Genomic DNA, 19523 nt, shown 5'->3' on the forward strand with positions numbered 1-19523 from the left:
CGGTTTGAGTTGTGAATTTAATTCATCGCACGCTCCGGCATTTTGCGCAGATAAGTTTCTCTCCATCAAATAACGAAAGCTCGGCATACACGTAACAAGATCGTAATTCGCAGGAGAATCGCCGCTGGCAATTACACCCTCAATTACGACATTATTTAGAATAATATGGCTAATTTTTCTAGATGAATCCGTAATTTAATTTAATTAAAATTTAAAATTACAAAATATCTTACTATGAATTCAGAAACTATTTATTTATTACACTTTAGAACACTTCGATTTCATAGAAGTATCACGAGCATACAGTTTACTAAACTACAATTTGCTACTCAAGTAACGAAGCCACGTAATCTCAAATTACGAAGTTCCCCCTAGGGGGAACTTCGTAATTTGAGATTACAAATTGTAGATAAAGGCCCTAAATGGTTTGGGAAATTCATCTGAATCCAAAATTATTAGTTATATCTTCCCAATCTTTTCTTTTTGGCTTAGGAACTGTTTCTCCTAATAAATTTTAATGATTGCTTCACAGTTTTCACGAACACTCTTCTGCACAGTAGAATGTCCAAGCCTGACACTGAATGCAGTCGTTCGAAATGAGTCTCCAGTTCCCAGAAACCTGCAAATAAAAATTAATGGTCAAACTTTAAACATTCACGATAACTGTTTATAAAAGTCTTTATTTAAGTATTTCCCGGAAGAATCTGATAAATGAATCAAACATTCTTTATGTGTATAAGATATTTTTAGATATCGTACAAAAGAAATACAAACCTATTCCCGATGCACCCCTAACGATAAAAGTTGGATACTCCACCCGTTATTTATATTCTCAAAATCGGATCCTAATGGAAGCCTTTAATCAGGCAAAAACCTCCAAGACAATGTTTTTCTTTTTACATTGAGGTGGATGAGTCTGAGAAGCCAGTAAAGGAAGGTTCTGCAAAATAAAAAAATAAATAAAAATAAATCAAAAAGTGGCCAACCAACGTCCCAACGTGCGAAAATTTCAGGAACAATGGGATTTCTAACTGATTTCATGAAAGATAAGCCAAGACTAACTTCCATTTAACATGAAGAAAATGATGAAGAAGAAGAAACAAATGTCAGTGTTCCGGAAGTAATGTAATGGGAACTAAAAACACAACGAATTGATGCTCCTGTTTCAGTAGTCAATGTTTCTTCAGACAACTACAAGCTAGAAAAAAGCAAAAAAGAAAGTGGTGAAGGAAATGGCAGTGTTGAACTATATAGTGAGTAATGCAAGAGAGCAAAAGAAATAGAAGGAAAAAGACTCAACAGACATGAATTTGTTTTTAACAATGGCGAGTACAGTAAAAAATTTCTGCTTATACGATGGGCGATCATTTAATTTGCGGACATTATCAAGATCTTATCTTAATTTTTATCATCTGAATCTTCTGTGGATTTCTCCTTCTCGAAATACTCTCCCTTGAACTTTACACACGTTCGTCACCAAATAATCATTTTTAGGTCACCCGAATAATTAAATTCATCTGCCGTGCTGTCTTATGTCTGTTATTTGCTTGTGTTCTATGATCGATTTGTCTGTTTTGTTGGACGAAAAACCCCATTTTCTGGGGGGGAGGACACGTTCGCCACTGTCGTACTCACCCATTAAATGTTTCTTGCCATCCATTTTTCGAAAGATTGCAAAGTGCTTCCGTTATTGCTCTGCGAGCATCGTTGTGTCGGACGTGAAACGCTTGCCTTTCAGAGCTTTCTTCAGACGTGGAAACAGGAAGAAATCACACGAGGATAAGTCCGATGAATAATGGTGATGTAGCAGAATCTTGGCACCTAGGGTAGTGATCACGGCCTGCACAATATTAGCCGTATGGGGTCTGGCGTTGTCTTGTTGGGGAAACCACTTCACACTGGAAAGTTTGGTCACATGTTTTGTAGTCGCGTGTCACTGATGTGACACGCGTCACGCAACAGTAGCTCGACAAGTACTGGCGTGCGCACACAGTCTACTGCTCAGTAGCGATGATGCGGAGCACATTCAGCTATTATGAAAGTTCGCTCGGTAAACAAAATCTTCCACCAGTCCGCGAATTAAATGATCACCCCTCGCACGACCAACACGTAGCAAAGACTGACTCAGATTTTTAATATTGTTTCACAAATGGAGGCAAAATATCATCTTGCAAAGGGCACCTCAAGGACCTGTCTCGGACATACAACTGACCCAGCAAATAACCGCACCGCTGAAAAGAAGAGGCTCTACGCTCATCTGCTGCAGGTGTGGCAAGAGAGATGGACAAACTCCCATACAGGGGAGATAACCAGAAAGTTTATACCTGACGTCAGCAGGGTCTACCCTAAGTTCCCAACGTGGTTCTCACCTGGACTCCATGCAGCATACCTTCTCACCGGATATGGCGCCATCAATGCCAAACTTTGCCTTTTGGGAATTGAAGAGGACCCTACCTGTGTTTGTGGTGGTCTAGAGAGCTGGCAACATCTAATGTATGATTGCCAGCTTTATGACGACCTCCGCAACATCTTAATAACAAAGATCCTATATTGTCCTAGAGGACGGGAACACAACATACTGGAAACAAAACAAGAGTACCTGGCTTTCTCCTGCTACGCCCAAGAGCTCTTCGCAAGAAGACGAGTGCTCGCTGCAGTGGAGCAGAACTGAACCCTATACATGACAACCAGGAATAACAACTGAACCTACTTAATAAAGGACAAGAGCTGACTTGACTTGACTTAACTGGACGGGACCTTGTCCCATGAGTGATTTCCCAAATGAGAACACCAATGCCACTGAAGACCAACTGCAGCTTGCTGCTCGCCATCTTGGCTCTCAAACCATGCTCCCTTGCATGGTCCTATCTTTTCCTCTCCCCCCCCCGGCAGGGGGGAGGGGATGGTATCTTCCATCCCCTCACCTCCTTGCCGCTCCCCTCTTCGCCTGGTGGGGCATGGGCCTGCTCCGCCGATTATCTGGGGTCGCCTTCTCTATCGTCCCCATATTTCTGTCTTTTCCCCCCAGCCTTGTCTCCCCCACCTCTACCTAATATGCAAGTGTATACCCCACATAACTTAAAATTTAATAATGACTAAATTTAATTGCGTTCACACTGAACTCATTTGGCCTTTCTACACAATTTTCTTAACCCCCACTGAGCGAAAATTTCGTTTTATTATATATATATATATATATATATATATTTTTTTTTTTTTTTTTTTTTTTTTAAGGTCCTAGCCACTGAAATCTCAGGAAATTAGGTGGCAGGACCTGCCAGAGTAAATATTTCAATACTAGTGTACCTGGTCTGCCTCCACGAGGCATAGTGTGGACAACGTTGGGCCCCAGCAGAGGTCTAGCGGCTAAATGGCCAGAGGAACAACGATACACAACACTACACTCATACAATATCCATACACTTTTAAATCTCTGGCCTTTACAGTGAACTGTTACACCCACAATGAAAGCAACGCGGAGATGGGGGAAACCCCTGGTGCCGTTAGACACGAACACACTATACACTATATCTCATGCCCTATCCACTTCTAACACATAATTGCCGAAATCTTCAAAAAAATACTTTAATAACGAACATGCAGTCCTATTTCCAACCCACACTCCAAGCCCCAACACCGTCTAATTCAAGTCGTTCATAATTTTTTTTCCTACATACCTCTGAAATTTCTCACCAACTGATTTAAGTCATTAAAAAAAAAAAACAATGATATAACGAGCTTCATTATTAAACATGTTCTTACCCTAAACGGACGGCTAGTGTTGTTTTCTTTTGGTGTATAATGGCCTCACGAAATCTGGTATTGAGTAACCCTTAAGTCGCTTTCTATTTTTACAACAGAACTTCTAATTTATTCCCACACATCCAAAAGTATTCTTAGAATTTGATTTCATCGTCAATTCATCGCCGGAAAGGAGTTAAAAATTTCCATTCCTGTTTCCTTCGAGTGAAAGTAGAATACACCTGTCTTCTCCGTCTCTTTTCTTAATTTACATCTAGTAACAGTGCGATCATTGCCAATCCTCATCAGAAAAGTTTTTAAACATTTCTGAAAACTTGTTCTGCACGGCATTGACTAACTCTCATATGCTCGTGATACTGGTCGAACTGATCATGGACTTGATGCTAGTGTCAATGTCTTATGAGTGTACCACTAGTGTGAATCAACCTTAAGGGAATGTAGGCAGTGGCTGCGGTTGTACCTTCAGGCAGCAAGGCTAATTACAGGTCATCGTTTTAAATCCAGGTTGTCCTCTCTTGGGGTTGAACTAAACTGTTATTGTGATTGTGGATTGGAGGAGCCCAAGCATATCGTGTTTGAATATGTTCTCTACCAGGATTTTTAGAGAAGTTTTAGGGAATAGTATTTGATATTTAAGTGAATTGATATGTAATCAAAGGAGATTCCAAAGTTTATGATTTTATTCGATTTTTTTTAGTAAGGTCTTTAGGCGTAGAAGTTCATAATTATAGTGTATACAGTATAGTTTTTTTTTTTTTTTTTAAGTTTATGATTTTGAAAAGTTAGATTTCAGAAAATTGATTTTAGTTATAGCGTATATACATATTTGTAAATAGTGTTGTATATATTGCAGTTGTAAATAGATTTTATATTGTACATAGATTTTTTCGTTGTGTAAGATTTTAGAAAACCAGACTTGGATGCAGATAATTTGCTAAACTATAGTTAGTAGAGACCCACCCCGTATGGGCTAGGAGTGGTAACCTAAGTATACTCAGGTTTACTCGAGTAAAGCCTGTTTGGGGTGGGAGGTCCATTTTAAATGTTTTAATATTTTATGTTAGGTGAAGAAAGAGTCCTAAGCATAGGTGAGCTACTGCTCGCCAAACACTCGATTACAAAAGGTTAGGAAAATTGAATTGTCCTTCTTCCATCCCCTTGAATCACATGTGGGTCTTCCCTGTTATCCTGAAATACTATAATTTATACAATAACTTCTCCACTGTATCAGACACCTTACTAAAATAGATATATAATGTAAAAAAATTTTCTCATATTCATCTGCGTTATAATCTAATTATAGTAATTGACTAAATCTGTCAAGCAAGGTTTCCTCTTGACCAAACCATGCTGCGACCCATTTAGGATGCTTTGCTTGCCAAGATGGTCCTGTATCGATCTTTAATCATAGACTTAATCTTACCATTAAGATTAAGTCTATGATCCATAATTCTCCCAACGTGGCTGAGTTAGTCGGTCTCCGGCGAGGGTAGCATGGTTTGTCCTGCTGGAAACTTGGGTTTTTCGTCCAGCAAATAGAAAATTGACTTCAGAACACATGCAATTTACAGACAATATACACGAAGCAATATGGCCTTAATCGCTGATGCTCCAAACCCTACTACAACATCATCATTGGCCAAATTGTTCACTGGCTTCCTAGCCAGGTGGTTAAGAGGCCAATAGGGGAGGGAGAGAGAGAGAGAGAGAGAGAGAGAGAGAGAGAGAGAGAGAGAGAGAGAGAGAGAGAGAGAGAGAGAGAGAGGGGTATGTATTCATTAATTAATACCTACTCTCTCTCTCTCTCTCTCTCTCTCTCTCTCTCTCTCTCTCTGGCCTTTACAGAGTTCACTACACGGAGTTAGAGGAGAATTCGGTGCCGCTTGTAATATAGCACTAAGCTTCATTGGCGTAGAAATCCGAGAATTTGTGTAAGAAGGATAAGACGATTGCGGAAAATAGCAGGAAGAGAGGAAATATTCTCCTTGAAAGACCCCCTTTGCTGTATTTCTGAATTGCATGGAATTGAATCTTTTCGCGAGCCAGTATTATGTATGATCTTCAGGTACCATAATAATTCTTCAGTAAGCAGCGGCAGCAGTGATGCAATGGAATAAAATCGAAGGCAGATCCTAAGATCGAAGAAAACTGCCGGCAGCGCCTGTAAAAGTTGTTCCAGATGTGCAGGATTTGTTGACTGTGAGTCTCGGCATTATGTGATGACTAGCTTGGTCTTTTTGCTATTATCTGCCAGTACTGGGCCTAAAAAATGGAATTACGAAGCACTGATACTGGAACCACACTGAAACGTAACCGCCTCGTTGAACTGACTGTTCGGTTTATTAGGAGAGTGTGATAATTACGAAGTACGAAGCTGTTTTCTAAACACTGGTATAAAATTGACACTCAAGGTGTGTTTGGTAGGAGTGATCAGGACTCAAATTTGTTTACTAGCTTTATGACTGGTGTCAGTTTGCGATTACTTCGAGAGTTTATGGTGCATTAGCTGGTAATTCTAACACATTCGGTGGAAGACTTTTGTAGCTTAAGAAATTCTAAATTTTTTTTTGTTCTTAAATGGACTGCCTCTTACACTCATGCCCTGTTGAAAACTGGTTCTTGTAACTTGACGTATGATTTATTATTATTACTGAAGAATGTTACAGCTTTTCTGACTGAAGTTCGGATAATGTGGCAAAATGGAAAAAATTTGCCACTTTTTTGCAATATGTTGCCTTCCATTGGGAATGCCACAGTTTCCAGGAAATGTTGAATGGCCACGAATCCTAACTCCAAATTGGAAATTATAACTTTACATGCAGGTTAAGATTCTTGCAATTGATTTCTGTGTAATAATAACAGCGTGTTGTTTATCAAAGTATTGAAAACTTCCAAAACAAATTTTGATATAGTGTTACCGTAATTAGTTGAGAAGTACATCAAGTTATGGTATGCGCCTCCTGTTACTAGAAATCTTAGGTCTAATCTGGGTCTGCTACATTGGACGCTTGCTTGCGTATTTTTAGCCTATCGTATTCAATAAGAGCTCAAAATGTGCTGCTTGTAAACAGAGGCGTGTTGGGTTAGGAGCGAAGTAGCTTATGCGGGTTCGGTTTAAGTATTTTAAATATATGGGAACCTTGGGGCTCTGCTCCGACTTAAGGATGAGTCTTATAAAATTCTTAAATAATAAATAATCAGTTATTCGTACTACAGTTAATATGTCAATTTAATTCTCTCTTTAAAAAGTTATTCGTCTAAAGTTATCGGTTTCTTTTCTTTTTTTGGCTTGCAGCGATATTCGAAAATGCAGTACATACGACGTGTGAGCAAAAAGTTCGAGTACTGAACTAATATTTGGGAATGGATGAGGCTTACCGGCTCTTTGGTCGGATCTCTTTCAAAGTTGTCTCTTCGACACCTTAAACTCCATCCCAACTGTAACTTCTGAAAGCATTTCGCATAAGATTCTTTTGTCATTGCTAATTTACTTAGACATTGCAAATCTAGACCTCTCAAGGGGAGTTTAAGCTTGGAAATCAAAAGGAAAAGCAATCAAAGAGAGCTAAATCGGATGTGTCTGTATGGCGATTAATGGACCACAGTGGTGGAACGCCTCACAACAAATTCTTGAATGGAAAGCTCCGAATAAGTAGGGGGCCCTGTCACGGTGCAGGCGTCCCTCAAAGCTCAGTTTTCAGCCATTTTTTCCGAAACAGCATCTTGCAGCCGCCGTAGAACTGTTTTTCGGTATTTCTGTTCACTGTTTGAGACGAGGGAAAAAATCATAAGGAACAGTGCTGCGTGAATCAAAAAATATGATTAGCATGATCTTCACATTTGCTCGTGATTGTCTTGTATTTTTGTTTCTTAGAAAAGATGATTTCCATTGAGAGGACTGGGTTTTTGTTTCCTCCGGGCCTTTTAGGGGCTATACAACCACAATTCATCGCCATCATGATGCAAGAAACTAAACTGTGAATCAGCAGCAGAACATTGATGAAGATCCTAATACAGTAGACTCGATTTTCCGGGATAGATGGTAAAAAGAAATCCCAGATAAACGATTTCCCGGTTAATCCAAAAATACAGAAGTCCCCGACATACGTAAGAGATATGTTTCAGGACTTCTTACTTCATCGAGTTTTACGTAACTCGGGAATGACTAATAACATATTGCTACTATATAATTATTGACAAATCTGAATTCAGCGCGATACTTGATTATTAGTTTAATTTTCTGATCCAAATCGATCTCCTTTCTTTTCTTTGTAGATTTACTAGTACCGCTGTCACTTATTCTCTTAGTTGGCACCATGATAACGGTCAAAATGAATTTTCTGTAAAGAACTTCACAGGGTTAAGGCAAAAACTCACTATTATCAACCCCGCGCGAGCTCAAATTAAAGCACATTTCTGGAGGTCACTACCAAAAACAAAAATAATTTGCACTTTCCGTGTTATTTGGCTTTTTTGTTCATGCATCTAATTATAAACGGTAATAAACTCATCTTATTGCATTTGCAAAAATAACGACAACTGCAGTTCTGTGGATTTTTACGTTATTATGGTGAAATGTGTCTCACAGTGACGTAGCTAACATGTAGGCAGGCAAGGCAATTTCCTCCGGGCCTTTTAGGGGCCCGAACATGTTCTTTGCTTCTGGGCCCGAAAAAGGGTAGCTATGCTACTGATGTGTCCCCTTCACTGAAATCTTCAGTCATATACAGTGTCTCAAAAATATTGGTACCATCTAAAGGAATGTGAATCGCATAGGAACCCATAACCGGAAACGTCACGGGAAAGTAGTAGCAGAGGCACAAGAAGCAGAAATTACACAAGACAGTAATTAGTGGCAAACATTTATTTGACATAATATTAACAATGGAGTAAGAGATGGATGCATTTCATGATGTTACAACAGATGCGCGAAGGTTCCACCATGAGACGCGATGCATGCGTGACACTGACGCAGCATGGATTGGCGGACACGGTCGAACACACCTGGAGGTTGAAGTTGTTTGATTTTTAGGAGCATTAGCGACTAAGGCCATATTGCTCCGGGATATGCGGTGGTCATTCCCTGACCTTTCTGCATCCTCCGTATTTAGTGGTGACGGGCTCGAACCCCGGTCTAATCAAGAAGCGTGTGCTATGCACTGCTGTTCCTTCCCACCTGGCTACGGAGGCGCCACACACCTGGAGTTTCTTTGACAGTAGCAGCATCGCAGACGAGTCTCGCCGGGCGCCTCCGTAGCCAGGTGGGAAGGAGCAGCGGTGCGTAGCACACGCTTCTTGATTAGACCGGGGTTCGAGCCCGTCACCACTAAATACGGAAGATGCGGAAAGGTCAGGAAATGACCACCGCATCTCCCGGAGCAATATGGCCTTAGTTGCTAATGCTCCTAAAAACCAAATAACAAACAAACAAACGAGTCTCGCCACGAGATCCATTTACATCTCCACAGGCAATTCATACATGATAGATTTGAGGGCCCCCACAGAAAGAAATCAAGGCTCGATAAATCAGGTGAGCATGGGGGCCAGGCAGTGGGTCCACCACCGCCAATCCATTGACGCCCAAAATGCCTGTTCAGATGGGCAGGCGCCCCGTCATGTTGAAACCAAATGTTGCGTCTCACATTTGCTGGAACATCGTCAAGTAACCCTGGTTGTTCAAGAAAGATCCGATATTTAGTGGAGTTCATGCGGGATGGTAACAGGTATGGGCCGACTAAGCAGTCACCGACCATACCTGTCCACACATTTATTGCGAAGCGATGTTGTGCTGCATGGGGCGCACACCGTGTGGGTTGTCGTGAGCCCACACGTGAGCATTGTGCTGATTGAATAAGCCTCCCTGAGTGAAATAAGCCTAATCCGTGAACAAAACATAGGCTGGAAAATTCAAGTCTTGAACACTTTCTTGGAGAAACCTCTGCGCAAAAGCCACACGTGCAGGATGATCTTGGGGGAGCAGTAACTGAACTCTTTGGAGGTGAAAGGGGTGTAAGGAATTGTCGTGCCAGACACGCTGTACACTGCAACGAGACACTCCTGAGGTAACGGCATGTCTGCTGGTAGTAGGATTATTCTGGATGGCATTCAACGCACTTTCTTCCATGCCGGGAGTTCGCGTCGAATGTGATCTGCCCGCACTACTCCTGTTATCTCTAAATGACCCATAATCGCACAAATTTTGATGCACACGCGCAAACAAACGGTGGTCCGGTACATGTCTGTCTGGGAAACGTTCTCCATCAATTCATTGAGCGGCTCGACCATTGCCCTCTGCTAATCCATACACTAAGTGCATATCTGCCAGCTCACAGTTCGTATATCGATGCATGCTCTTCGTGTGGCGACTACTGCTTCAATGAGTAAACCAGAAATTTTCCTTCTCGCGAACTGATGAACAGTGTCATCTACCGACTTACGGTGACGTTTCCGGTTATGGGTTCCTATGCGATTCACATTCCTTTAGATGTTACCTACCTCCCCTAAACGTTTGTACCAATATTTTTTGAGACACCCTGTATAAAAAAAAGCGATAAATAAATTGTAAGAATCTTCTATTCTTTCCTATTTTTTTGCTTGTTACTCCGTGTCTCACTTGTGCAATTTGTGCGTGCTCTGATCGTCGTTATTGATTGCTTATTTTATTTATTATTTTTTTTGTTTTAAATTTTGCAATCCTAGAAAAAAAAATATATATTGAGTTAAAATATATATATATATATATTGAGTTAAAAAAAATTTATGTGAGTCGGGACTTACTGTATCGAAAAATGTTTAGCAACCCACGTAAAAAATATGGCGATAGATAAAAACGAAAAAGCTTACCACGTACTACTCGCGTTTTAAGTACGATGCTTTCCTTTATTTTTTGCGATGTCGATATTAAATCTAATAGCATCCCTTTATTTTTTACGATGTTGCGTTTGATTTGGTCACCAACATTATAAGGGTTCATCATTAAAGATTTAACGGATGCACCGTTTTCAAACTTTTGTATAATTTCAAGTTTTTGAAAGCGCAAACTCCTTTGCTTTTGCCCATAATTTTTGCAACTTCTAAACAAAAAAAAAAAAAAAAAATTCGAGATCCCTGGGATAAATAACGAATCAAAATTTGTCTTTTTGCGGTGCAACGGAACACAACAATCGACGCAACGCACTAAAACAAACTAAACATTTTATTTATTTATTTTTTATTTATTTTTTTTTTTTTTGAGTGGCGGGTGTAAAGACAGCGGGTGTTGCGAGTCCCAATGACGATTTATAACGCCACTTATGTACGACTTACAAAACATCTGTTTGCACCTATTCTAGTTATTACTTGAATTTTTTGATTTTTGGTTGATTTTTGTTAATTTGGAGTGTCCCGATAAATTGAGAGTCTGCTGTATTTCACAATTCTGTGATCGTCAGTGAGGATAGGAGGCACAAACAGCTGAAATGTGTCACATTCTCAAATCTTGTATTATAATTGATCCACGTGTTCATAAGAAATACCAATTTTGCTAGCGACTTCACGGATAATGAAATGTCAATCATCCCTGATTAGCTCATGAACCCAAGAAGTTGCTTTTTGAAGTTGAAGAGTGAGCAGAGCAACGATCATCCTCGACGGACCAGTCGTCCTCTTTAAACCTTGCGAACCACCGAACAACAGATGACATCTTCTCTGGAAGATGTTAACATTTCATGGGATTCTGTTGCACTTTTCTTTAATTTGAAAAAAAAATTGATGCGAATTCGCTGCTCCGTAAAATCGCTCATTTTAAAATGCGTCGGCAAAATACGTAAAATACTTTCCTTCAACGTGTGCTAATTCAGATTTGACTACAGCAGGCGATTCATGTGTTCCTTGGCCAGATGTGGCATTGAATATGTTGCAACAAGCCCCAATTTCAAGATACAGAATTAATCTCCGAACTTTTGACCACAGTTCGTATCCAGTGTATGTGGTGCTATTTTTGAACTTCATTGCATAGACTTATTGCACATCATGTAAACATAATGTGACATGCACTTGTGTAGGGCCGTACAAAAGGAGGGAGGATGCGCTGAATGTAACCAGCCTGGTCTCGACACGGAAGGGAGGAGATCTTAAAGAGTTTCTTAAATGGTATAACATAGCTATAACAAAAGTATGGTTTCCTCAAAGTAAGCCATGCACCTGGATCTCTGGATATACAGTGCACGCTCCTGCACTTGTGTCAAGCAACATTTGCCTCAGAGGTTTAACTTATTGACTGTGACATTTAATGAAAAGTGGTACCGTATAAACATATTTTTACTAAGATTGTTGCTTCCTTTCAAGTAGTAGTCGTTGGTAATAGAGTAGCTTTGACTTTTTTTAACATGTTATTTGATTCCTATTGTGTGACAGGATTATGGCTTTCTTTTTAATATATGGACCAGTTAATTTGTCTCGGGTGAGGATTGCATGGGCTTTACATGCAGAAAATTGGATATTTTTTTTTCATTTGTCAAACAGGCAGCAGCCTTAGAGTATATTAATATACGGAATGTAGATGCAATACACTGACGCCTCATGGGCTTAGTATTTCGTCACTTATTCTAAAACAACCAAATTCTTTGATCTTTTGTTATTTTTATAATGCTTGTACGAAACGCACTTTCTTAAAATGCTATAAACCTTTTTTGTGTGATTATCAAAAAAATATTTTTAGAATTTTAGAAACCAAAAATTGTCATACTCGTCTAAGTTGTATATGCAGTTTATTCCCCCATACACTAAAAAAAAAAAAAAAAACACTTTAAAATTGCTATTTTGCTATTGTGATATTTTTATTTGGATATACAGTGAGTGATCACTGAATTATGACCACCTACCTAATACTTCATAGGTCCTCCTTTTGCCCTCAGTACAGCAGCTATCTGACGTGGTATTAATTCAACAGATGTCGGAAGTGTTTGGGAGGTATTGCCAATCATGTTGTGTGTAATGCGGCTAGCAATGCAGGTGTCGAGGTGATTGCTGTATCCAGACTCCTGATATGCCTTTCCACAGTGTCCCACTAGTGCTCTATGGGATTGATATTGGGGGGAGGGGGAGTTCGGAGGCCAATCGATATGCTGGAAGTCAGAACTATGTTTCTCAAACCATTCCTGCACATCAAGTGCCCGATGGCTCGGCGCATTGTCATCTTGGAAGACACCATCACCATTCAGAAAAAAGTGTAACATAATGGGGTGTACACAGTCAGCAAGCAGTTGATAATAGCGGAGACCAGTGTTATGTTGTTCCACATGCACCAGGGGTCCAAGTTACTGCCAGTGAAACATACAGCCGCTTGCACTTTGGATACCATGCATGATGAACGAAGAGCTTTATGTTGTTGATTCCAAATCTGTACATGACCATCTACGGTGTGGAGTAAATAACGTGACTCATCTGACCAGCACAGCTTCTTCCAGTCTTCTAATGTTCAACTTGCATGCTCTTTGCACAAGGCGAGTCTTTTACGCCGATGAACCTTGGTTAGGAGAGGATGTCGTAGAGGTCGTCTGCTGGTATAGCCCATACGTGCGACGCATGGTCATGCCAGATATTGTATTGGGTAGTCAACTCTTGAACAGTGCTACACCTGTTCGCCTGTACGAGTCATCGGACCAGGCGCTCACCCCTAACATCAACCTTTTTCCTGACCTTTGCAATTTTGCCATTGAGTCGTTGTTTGACCATTTTGACGCTATCCCCAGTACTTCCTTGGGGGGAGGGGGGACATTTTCGTCCTTCCCTCCTCTCCACCCTATATCTTCTACTCTGGTAGGACATGGGCATGTCCCACTGAAAACTGGGGCTACCTACTCTATTGGCCCTATATTTCTGTCTTTCTCCCCCCAGCCGTCTGCCTCCCCCCCTCTCTGTCTATACGCTAGCGAAAGCCCTACATACCAAAAACTTAACATATCTAAATTACCTTACGCCCATAACTTGGCCTAGCAAAACTAAGCGATTCTACCCCTACGTCGACGCGTTTCTTTCTTTTTTTTCTTTCTTTCTCTTTTTTTTTTTTTTTAAGGTCCTAGCCGCCGAAATCTCAGGAAATTAAGTGGCAGGACGTGCCAGAGTGAAACAGACTACTGGGTTCCTGGTCTGCCTCCACGGGGCATAAGTGGGGCAACGTTGGACCTCGGTAGGGGCCCAGCGGCTAAATGACCAGATGAACAACGGTACAAGGCATCACACATATACAAAGTCCATACACTTTTAAATCTCTGGCATTTCCAGTCAACTGGTTCACCCACAATGTAAACTACGCGGAGATGGGGGGAACCCCTGGTGCCGTTTGACCCTAAACACACTTTACACTTTAACATCTCTAATAACACTTTGCACTTACACCTTAACATCTCTAATAACAGGACACGGACCCTACAATGAGAAGCTGCACGGATTCGGACTCACTGAGAACCCCAACTGTACGTGTGGGGAGACAGAAAGCTGGAATCACATAGTGTACGAGTGCCCACAATATGAAGACCTCAGAGAGGTACTTATAACAAAAATAAGATACCTACTAAAAGGATTGAAATCCCATTTCATAGATACTGAGGATGAATATAGAGCATTATCCCAGTTCGCACAAGACCTCTTCGTCAGGAGAAGGACATTAATCACCATCTACAATGACTGACATCAAGTACCACTATTGAGACACCAGCCAGCACAATGTAAAGGCTGAAACTAAAGATGAGGGGCACAAGGACGGAGCTTGCCCATGAGTAAAGAAACTTGAAAACAGAAATGCAGCAATAGCTGCCAATAGCCATATAGCGATCTGAAGAGGGTACTTTAGCCCCCTTCACCTTTATACCTACTTCCTTGGGGGGAGGGTGGACATTTTCGTCCTCCCCTCCTCTCCACCCTATATCTTCTACTCTGGTGGGACATGGGCATGTCCCACTGAAAACTGGGGCTACCTACTCTATTGGCCCCATATTTGTCTTTCTCCCCCCAGCCTTCTGCCTTCCCCCTCTCTGTCTATACGCTAGCGAAAGCCCTACATACCAAAAACTTAACATGGCTAAATTACCTTACGCCCATAACTTGGCCTAGCAAAACTAAGCGATTCTACCCCTACGTCGACGCGTTTCTTTCTTTTTTTTTTTTTTTTTTTTAGGTTCTAGCCGCCGAAATCTCAGGAAATTAAGTGGCAGGACCTGCCAGAGTGAAACAGACTACTGGGTTCCTGGTCTGCCTCCACGGGGCGTAAGTGGGGCAACGTTTGGCCTCAGTAGGGCCCAGCGGCTAAATGACCAGCAGGTGAACAACGGTACAAGGCATCACACATATACAAAGTCCATACACTTTTAAATCTCTGGCTTTTCCAGTCAACTGGTTCACCCACAATGTAAACTACGCGGAGATGGGGGGAACCCCTGGTGCCGTGTGACCCTAAACACACTTTACACTTTAACAACAGCAGCTCTTGAACACTCCACCAGTTCAGCCATTTGGGAAATTGAGGCACCAGCTTGTCGAGCACCCACAATCTGTCCTCTATCAAAGTCTTTGCTACCTACTGAACCACTGACACCTTATCTATGCTACATAGGTCGACTAACTCCGCACTCTCGTACCTCACATGGTCAACGGTCGCATTCAGTTTTTATAGGGGTGGTCATAATTCAGTGATCACTCAGTGTATTTTTAAATGCAAAAATCTTTGTTATGAACTAGCGACTTTTTATGCTGAATATCAAGAAAGGCATTTTTTTAGAAACTTGTAAAAATTGGCATAGGCATCTAAGTTGTGTATATTTTTTATTCACCCATCCGCTTAAAAACTAATCATTTGATTCTGTCTCATGACGATAGGATGAGACAGAACCTAAATTAATAAATAAATATTGCAGAATGGCTTTTTATTAGAAAGGAAGGCATTATTATTATTTATTAAATTTTGCCTCTTCTGAATTATATTATATTGATTATTTTTGTGTAAGTGCATATTAGAAACTTGTATATTTCTCACATTCTAGGAAGAATTGGAAACTCTTCGTATTCGTGTAGAGAAGCTGGAGCATGAACGTAATGAACTGAAGCATACAAATGATAAATTAGAAGCAAAGGTTTGTTATAATTTCTTATCTGTTATTTTTTATTATATTTAAATTTTCTAAATAACTTTTTTGTGCAACTTGTTTTTTTAAGTTTTGTAACTCTGTATATTTGAAATCAGTTTCCTAAATAAGAAAGGCTGAGTTTTAAGATAAATCTAATAATGGTTTAACATTATCCATTGTTTTGGAATTTGCCAAGTTATCGGCAGTTAGGTTGTTACTTGCTTCTTCATAAGCGTTGAAGCAGCCAAAGGCTATGAGGTACCTCATTATATCTTCTCTTTAAGTGATAGTAGAAATTTAAAAAAAAAATAATAATAAATAAATAGAAACTAAATAAAATAATGGACCATGAAGTTCAGTTTATGATATGAAATGTGCTCATGGAAGGAGCGTGATTTTTTTTTTTTTTTTTAATTGGTAGCCGAAGGAGGAATTTCAATTTTTCAACAAAGATTACAGAATTAAAAGTATGAGAAACGTGAGACGCATGCAGATGAGATGTGTTGTCGTTTGGCTGTTGGCTAACATGATGGGGTGGCTCATCATACTACCCCTCTCCCCGTCCAGCTGAAATTAGCCAGATTAGCGGCATGACCATTGTTAAGACTGATTTAAACTCGCAACAATTTACAACTCAATTTTTTAATTTTAATTCTGTTTATAAAATTAATTAAGAATAAACATGAAAATTATTAATGGTTAAGCTAAACGTATGAATAATTTTAACTATATCAATTTATTGTTATCCATATCAGGAGTAATTACAGCACATTATCGAGAACATCGACAAACAGATTCTGTTTTCTAATCACAATGACCTATGGCTAACAGAGGTAGCTGGTTCCTCCCTCCAAACAATATGAGTACAATATTGTGGGCAGCTGTAGTAATTCCGCATGTACATCACTCCATACAGAGACGGTTAGCGTAAGCCTTTTCGAGATGACTAATAATGTCTGCTTTGGCCGTATGCGTTTTCTGGTTTATTATTATTAAATCCGCTTATTACCCAAAAGGTGTGCACCTAATGTAAGCATCTAGCTAGGAGGGCTAAAATATACATAATTATGTCGCCAATATACATAGTTACATCCACAAGAGAACATAGTTACATAAAAGTTTATTATTGTATAGTATAAGATGGTGTAGCAAACCTGTAACAATTATTGCCTGTATGCTGGGAACAGTATCAACAAACAGTTAGAATTGCAAAGTACGATGAGTCCTTTGTGATTTGGTTGCAGAGGAGTCTTTCCGCATCAATTTTTATCGCATTGAAGATCTTGAGTATGTTGTTGGGAAACATTCTGTCAATGCTCGAAAGGCTTCTCAGTGATACAAGACAGCATCCATTGCTTTCTTCACTCTCCCCCATGATGAAATGCTGTAACAAATATCTGAGATGTTTGGAGAAGAGATTCTTCCCGTAAGTACTTGTGCAATGATACGCAGGTTTCTGGCAATGACGTGTTGTTTCCACGGCATGGTGTCCAAGTTGGGTTGGTCATGAAGAATGACACATGATATGGTGCTGGGCTTCCTATTCTGTTTATCTAACGATGGATCCATTATTCAGTGCTGTAATGCTCCAAGTATGTTTCAGATGCTGAGGACCAAGTGGCCAACACGTAAAGGGGCATTGGCATGAGACATACTTGAGCATGTCTCTTTGATCATAGCATCCTTCCAGCTCCTGTGTAATTTCCCAAAGTGCAGCGTACGTCTTTGCTTTTGCATGAGGAAAGTGCTATCTGTGAGAAGGACAGGCCAGCATCCCAGACAAGCCACAGGTCGAAGTGGTGCTTAACAAATTTTATTTGAGCCCCGATTAAATAGTAGCAGACTTCATTCACTAATTTCCTTTAGTGATCGACAGTTGGGCTGATTTGAGGAGTTTAAGTTATTCAGCTGCTTAATTTGGTTAGTTCCTTGCAAGGACCATTTTGGTTCTGGTTCTTTGTTTGCAGGAAAAATTTAAAATCAATCGCATAACAGAAAGTAGTTTGAGGACCCAAGAAATGGCATAAGGAAGCCGCAAAGAGGAAGGCCGGTAGAACACCATCTTGTGGTATGCCCCGAGAAATGCTTAGCTCTTGATACAGGTTGCTATGCATTATAATCAGCTTCCTTCAAGATATAAAAGTCGAAGGAACCACATTATCCCATCACATATTCCAAATTAAGTTTGGAGGATATAAAGAAGCCCTGAGATATTAATATCATAGGCTTCACGTCAAAGAAAATTATATCAAGTTGGGCTTTACAGCTGATGGCCTTCTGGATTCTGAACAGCGTTTCCAGGAAGTTGGTGATTGTCAAGCGGCCCTGAATAATAGTATGTTGGTAAGATGGCCTGCGAGGAAAGCAGTGATCCACTAGTCTGGGAAGGATAGCCTTTTCGAAAATCTTTAGGGGGGGGGGGGGGGAGAGCATCCAACAAAAATGGGTCTGAAGTCTATGAACCTTAGTTTGCCTCTTTTTCGGTACAGGTAAGATCTCCCTGTAATTTTCTCACCAGCTTGATCCTCTGTTCTTTATAATCATGAGTGCATACTTTTCTTGGGTTTAATAACACTTAAAACACATATTTAAAATCAAAAATCACGAAGCTGACTAAAACACTTCCGCACGGTAAGGTGACCATCTGTGGGACAGTAAATTATTTTTCGCATGAGTATCCAACACTTGTTTTCTAAAGTTATTTGTGTATTTGCCCTTCCAATATTTCTCGTTTTGTCGCTGCGCTGACTGAAATAAGATGCCGCTTGTTAGATACGTACGGGCTGTTCCTTAAAAGTGTAAGAATTAGCAAAACCCCACCCTTCTTTTATTATTTTATTGGCTTGTTTGGATATTTTATTATTATTATTATAATTAGCCTTATGGTGCAAGGAAACCTGAGGCTTTTGCTGCACCAGCCAAAAAAAAAAAAATTCTGAATTATCCGAGAGAGAGAGGTGGGGTGGAATCATCAAGAAAGAGAAGAATGATGATATCCAGCTCAGGACCCTCGGTGTACCAAGCCCATACACCAGATGTATGCCCCCGGGGCTTGTCCCTGTTTGTCTGTGATGCTTCAGCTTTATTTCTTTGTTCCTGTGCCGATGCATCCACCCTTTGTTATAAAGACTATTTTTTAAAGCGACAGATGTGCCCCTTCCTCTGTTCGAAGAGGCGTCTATTACGTTTAGTTTCCTCACAGCTGTTTGAAATAGTCAGAAAACTATGATCGTGAGCCATAACATTGTTGATTTTATTATTTTCTTTTTTTAACAATGGTCAAGTTCCTAGTAAGGAGTATTCTGTCCACGAGTGCAAGTACTGGAAGTGACGAGCCAGAAAAAAAAGAAAAAAAAATTGTGTGCAGACAATATGGTGATAATTATGCCTTTTAGTTTTTTCTGGTGTTGTGGTGTTAAAACATGCCCAATTCCCGTGTGCCTCGTGTGCGGAGAAAAACTCAGCAATGCTGCTATGGTTGCCAGTAAACTGAAACGAAATTTGCATGTCAGAGAAGAAAACATTCTTCTCTGACATGCAAAGATATCAGTTATTTTCGACAGTTCGTCGGTACATGTTTCGGAAAGAGTACAGGAAGCTGGCTATAGAGTAGCCGAACTTATCGTAAAGATCAAAAATCCACACACAATAGTCGAAACT

General features: G+C 40.2%; 1 protein-coding gene across 1 annotated transcript in view; it reads left to right on the forward strand.

Moving 5' to 3' along the window:
- Mhcl (Myosin heavy chain-like) overlaps positions 1-19523 on the forward strand; it is a 938273-nt gene that overhangs the window by 459393 nt on the left and 459357 nt on the right. The window contains exon 20 of the mRNA XM_090376088.1: positions 15780-15869. Within this exon, the coding sequence (XP_090232214.1) occupies positions 15780-15869 (90 nt within the window). The remainder of the gene's footprint in view (positions 1-15779; positions 15870-19523) is intronic.

This window comes from Mastigoproctus giganteus, chromosome 1, assembly GCF_048544385.1.
Source record: "Mastigoproctus giganteus isolate SK-2022 chromosome 1, ASM4854438v1, whole genome shotgun sequence".
Classification (NCBI taxonomy): Eukaryota; Metazoa; Arthropoda; class Arachnida; order Uropygi; family Thelyphonidae; genus Mastigoproctus; species Mastigoproctus giganteus.